Here is a 4,878-nt window from a genome sequence, read left to right on the forward strand (position 1 = left end):
TGCCACAATACCCAGCTATTTTTTTGTTGTAGTTGTCATTGTTGTTTAGCTGGCCTGGGCCAGGCTTGAACCTGCCAGCCTTGGGGCATGTGGCTGACGCCATTGCCACTGTGCTATGGGTGCCAAGCAAGGAGAAATAATCTTTATCTGCAGAAGACAAACGCGAAAGCCTCACATGTAGACTAAGCACATGATTATCCCATGGTGTCAGTGTATAAATTAAGAGCTATAGGACAAGAATGTATGGCATATAAAAGTGTAAGTAATCTCAAAAAAAGGCATCTGATATATTTCTGTGATTTAAAAGTGAATACTACTGTACAATCGGACAATGAGCTGAAGGAAAATAGTGATTCAGAGTTTATAGATAAAACCTTGGTAAACATAAACAGACGTTTTAAGTAAATATCTCCTTTGTCCTTGAATTTGCAATTCTAAGAATTATGATATTGTGCAATATTTATGAAATATGCTGTTTGCATATATTTTAACAATTGTAGAAGACAAAGAGACATATGTTAGCAGGTCAGAAATTAGTTCCAAACTTGTAATATATTCACAAATATATTTTAATGGATGTAAAATTGTGAAATAAGTATTTTAAAAAGGAAGGATGTAAAAACTGGTTACAAAAATACAGTGGCTTGGAATTAAATGGAATTGAATGTACTTATAAAGATAGAAAAGTATTTACAAATATATTTTAAAGTGAATAGATGTGAAAATTATGGTTTCAGTAATTCATATTTCTTGACCTCCAGCTTAAATATCTTACTGGCAGATTCCTATGGAAAGCAAAAATTGCCACTAGCAGCAATACAGATACTCACCTGCTTGCGAGTTAAGGCAAGAAGGAGATGCCAGCTAAGGGTCTGGTCAGCATGGCAGGTAATGACACAAGCATGGAGGGTTATACCTTCCTGGTATGACTTTATTTGCTAGCAGACTCTTGTTTCAAATGGAAAAATAAAATATTCAATGTTAAATACAGGGATATATAAAATTTAAATAAATAAAATCTGTGGCAAAGATGTTTCAAGATGAAACCCAGATAGGAAGGAAGCTAGGTTTGAATGTGTGGGACAATGAATTAGAGATGTATGTATTTATACCATGATATTTCTTACACCTTTATTATAAATTTAGGATTGTGTTACTTTTGGTAGCTATCCGGAGTAGGGGGGGCGGAGGACAACAGTCTCTGATTTGAACAAACTTGCTTTCTCAGAGGAAGTGCCAAAATAGAGGTAACAGTTGCTTGCCATGGGAGCACACATACAGAGCAGCCAGCGCTGACCGTAGAGTCTTAGGAGCCTTTCTAGATGTGACCCTCAGACTGAAGATCAAGAATAAGCAGTTGTGCACATACACAGTGCATGGAAAGCATAGATAGTATTCTTAATTTCATTTTGACTTGATATTAACAAGGTGTTGAAGACTGTATGTACTTAACAGACTTAAAGTATAAAATAAATATGCTTTTTTTTCTAGCTTTATATCTTCAGACCAAATATGGCAAATATCGATAGACTGTGCATTAAAACGCTCTGTATGATGTACAGCAGTGGATACTAAGTAGAAATTACAAACTAACAGAGGAAAATCCAAAGAGTCAGAGGAGTGATTCAACAATGTGGAAGTTGCATTTTAAAACAAAACAAAACAACTTAAACACAAGCTTGGCCATGTGTTTTGGCAAAACACAAAATACAAGCTGCAAATGGATCCACCAAACCTGTGTACAGAGCCCAGATTAGTTGTTACATATTTACACTTTATCAAGGATCAAAGCTAGGAACTATATTAAACTATTAGTACATTAAAATATTCACATTAAAATACAGAATAAAGCTTAGATATAAAGGATATTAAAAGTTTGTGGAATCACAATGAATTGTGGGTCTAATCTAGTAACATGGAAAAAATCATGCTTGGGTACTGATTACAAATGTGAAAAACAAAAAAGGAAATTTGAATGGCAGAACAACTTCTTAAGATATATTTAAAATTCTATCACAAACTATCAAAACAATAAAATAAATAATTGGACAGTGAAACCCAATTATTGGCAATATCAATACAAAAGATAGTGAATTCAATACATGTGAAATACTTTGCCATCTCCAGTAGTCAACTGTTTACTGCTATCTGGCTTTGATATCACTTTATTCAAGTAAAATAATCTCTAAATTTTACAACAAGGTTAAATAAATTTCAATAGTCAGAGATGAAAAATCACACAATAACAAACTTTATCCTGTTAGGACTGACAGAAGATCCTCGATTTCAGGTTCCAGTTTTTGTTTTTTTCTTTCTCACTTATATGTTGAGTATTACTGGGAATCTGACCATCATATCCCTCACTTTACTGGATTCTCACCTTAAAACACCCATGTACTTTTTCCTACAAAATTTTGCCCTATTAGAAATTTCATTTACATCTGCTTGCATTCCCAGATATTTGTACAACATAGCAACAGGTGATAGGTCAATTACTTATACTTTTTGTGTTGTTCAAGTGTTTTTTACTGATGTCTCTGGAGTAACAGAATTTTTTCTTCTGGCCATCATGTCCTACGATCGCTATGTGGCTATCTGCAAACCCCTGCATTATGTGACCATCATGAACAGCAGAGACTGCAGAAGCCTTGTCATCTGCTGTTGGATGGGTGGATTGTTCATTATACTCCCACCATTTACCCAGTTCCTAAATCTGAAATTCTGTGACTCAAACGTAATTGATTATTATTTCTGTGATGCATCTCCTATCCTGAAGATTTCATGCTCAGACACATGGCTCATACAACAATTGGTGATTGTGAGTGCTGTGCTAACCTTCATTCTGACCCTTCTGTGTGTGGTTTTGTCCTACATCTACATTATAAAGACCATTGTAAGATTCCCTTCTGCTCAACAAAGGAAAAGGGCTTTTTCCACCTGCTCTTCCCACATGATTGTGGTCTCCATCACCTACGGAAGCTGTATCTTCATCTATATCAATCCTTCAGCAAAAGAATCAGTGGCTATTAACAAGGGTGTGACAGTGCTAATGACGTCCATTGCTCCCGTACTGAACCCATTCATTTACAGTCTGAGAAACAAACAAGTGAGACAAGCATTCAGTGACTCACTCAAAAAAATCTTACTGGTTTTCAAGAAGTAAGAGAATGTTCAAGTCTAGAAGTAAAATGCCAAGATGAGCATAAACCATAAAGCATCAGATCTTTGAGATTTCATCTCCACCCAGGATAACGCTTTCAAACATTTGAAACAAATACTCTCTACCACATAAGTTCACACCTTTACTTCTCCCTGTGAACAAACCTCTTCCATGATAAAATTACAATTAGATGGCATGCTAATTTTTTTTAGTAAAATGTAAGCCTAATTTTATTTCTAAACTAGCAAAAAAAAAAAATAAAAATAAAACAAATGCAAATCAAGCAAGGAAACAAAAAGCTTATCTTAAATTTTCCTGGACTTGCAAGAAAATAATTGATTTAAAGTTCTCATTGCCTCTTCTGGTCTTAATGTTGCTGAATATTTTAATTTATTATATTAAAATTACTGAGTTCCAAGTTCTTAGCAGGTAAAGTTTCAGGCAAAGAAATTCAGTAATATCAAAAAAAAAAAGAAATTCTGTAATATCTTCAAACTTATTTAGCTCTCTAATAATCTTATGTAACTAAATTTTTTCAAAGCAGCATTATCAATAAGTAACATGATATAATTGAAGAGTAAAAAAACAAAAAATAAATATATGTCCTATGAATGAGTTTTAAACAGAAGCCATATGTGGTATTTGGGATACTGAAGTTTGTTCATACCCATTTACATAAACATGTAAAATGCTGATATTTTAAAATGAAAAGATCCACAGATTATACAGACAAAAGAATAACTTAAACCTGAGAAAAAGCTCTTTTCTAAAAGAATAAGAAATTTTCCCTACAATGTCTAAATCCTAGTTGCAGTTTAGAAATTAAGTTATTAAGAATGGGGAAAACATCCCATTCCTAAAGTAGAATAAGAATATCTTAGCTCAAAATGTAGATAAATTAAGCAATACTATTTTTTTTGGTAGAAAAGGGGGTTCACTATATTTTCCAGATGGTCCAAAACTCCTAGCCTCTAGTGATCCTCTCACCGTGGACTCCCAAATTGCTAGCATTATAGTCATGAGCCACCACACCAGGCCAATAAATTTTTGTATATCACTGAAACTCACAATGTGAACTGAAATCAAGGAAACTAAACCAGCAATATACATAGATGCTTGAGAGAATTTAAAAGGAAGTCAAAGTTAAAAGTTTCAATTAAAGGAGTAATTAAATTTTTCATGAGATGAGATAGATTAGAACACAAGATAGTCATAAATTTTTCTCAAAAGGCTATACAATTACTAATACATTTTGAGGTTGATAAGTTTTCTCTCATGTTTCTGGGATGCAGGACTTTCTCCTGAAATCTCCAGGATTTTACCCTTGCTTCTGTCTCTGTAAAAAATACTCCTCTCCTCATTTAGTCATCTGATTTCTAGTCTTCATTTACATCTCAATTTAAATGTCATTTCTACTTAAATACTGTTTGTTTCTTCCCTCTTCCACCACACAGCACACAGACCATGCCTAAAGAAATTGTCTGTCCTATATGCTGTTTTATCCAAAGTTTTCTCTTCTATAACATCAATCACACTAAAATTTCATCTGTATTACCTGTCATGAAGGGAAATACTTTATTTTTTAGCACACTTAACTATATAAAAAAAGAAAAACCTCCCAGAGCTGTACCTGTGGCTCAAAGGAGTAGGGCACAGGCCCCATATACCAGAGGTGGCAGGTTCAAACCCAGCCCCAGCCAAAAACTGCAAAAAAAAAA

At 33.9% G+C, this 4,878-nt stretch overlaps 1 protein-coding gene across 1 annotated transcript; it reads left to right on the plus strand.

The window, feature by feature from the left end:
- Window positions 1–2,227: 2,227 nt before the first annotated feature.
- Window positions 2,228–3,163, plus strand: LOC100958814 (olfactory receptor 6C2-like). The gene has a single exon (XM_003790487.1). The coding sequence runs from the start codon at window positions 2,228–2,230 to the stop codon at window positions 3,161–3,163; it is 936 nt and encodes a 311-aa protein (XP_003790535.1).
- Window positions 3,164–4,878: the final 1,715 nt, after the last annotated feature.

The sequence above is a fragment of the Otolemur garnettii genome, unplaced genomic scaffold (genome assembly GCF_000181295.1).
Source record: "Otolemur garnettii isolate 467f Iridium unplaced genomic scaffold, OtoGar3 scaffold00043, whole genome shotgun sequence".
NCBI lineage: Eukaryota > Metazoa > Chordata > Mammalia > Primates > Galagidae > Otolemur > Otolemur garnettii.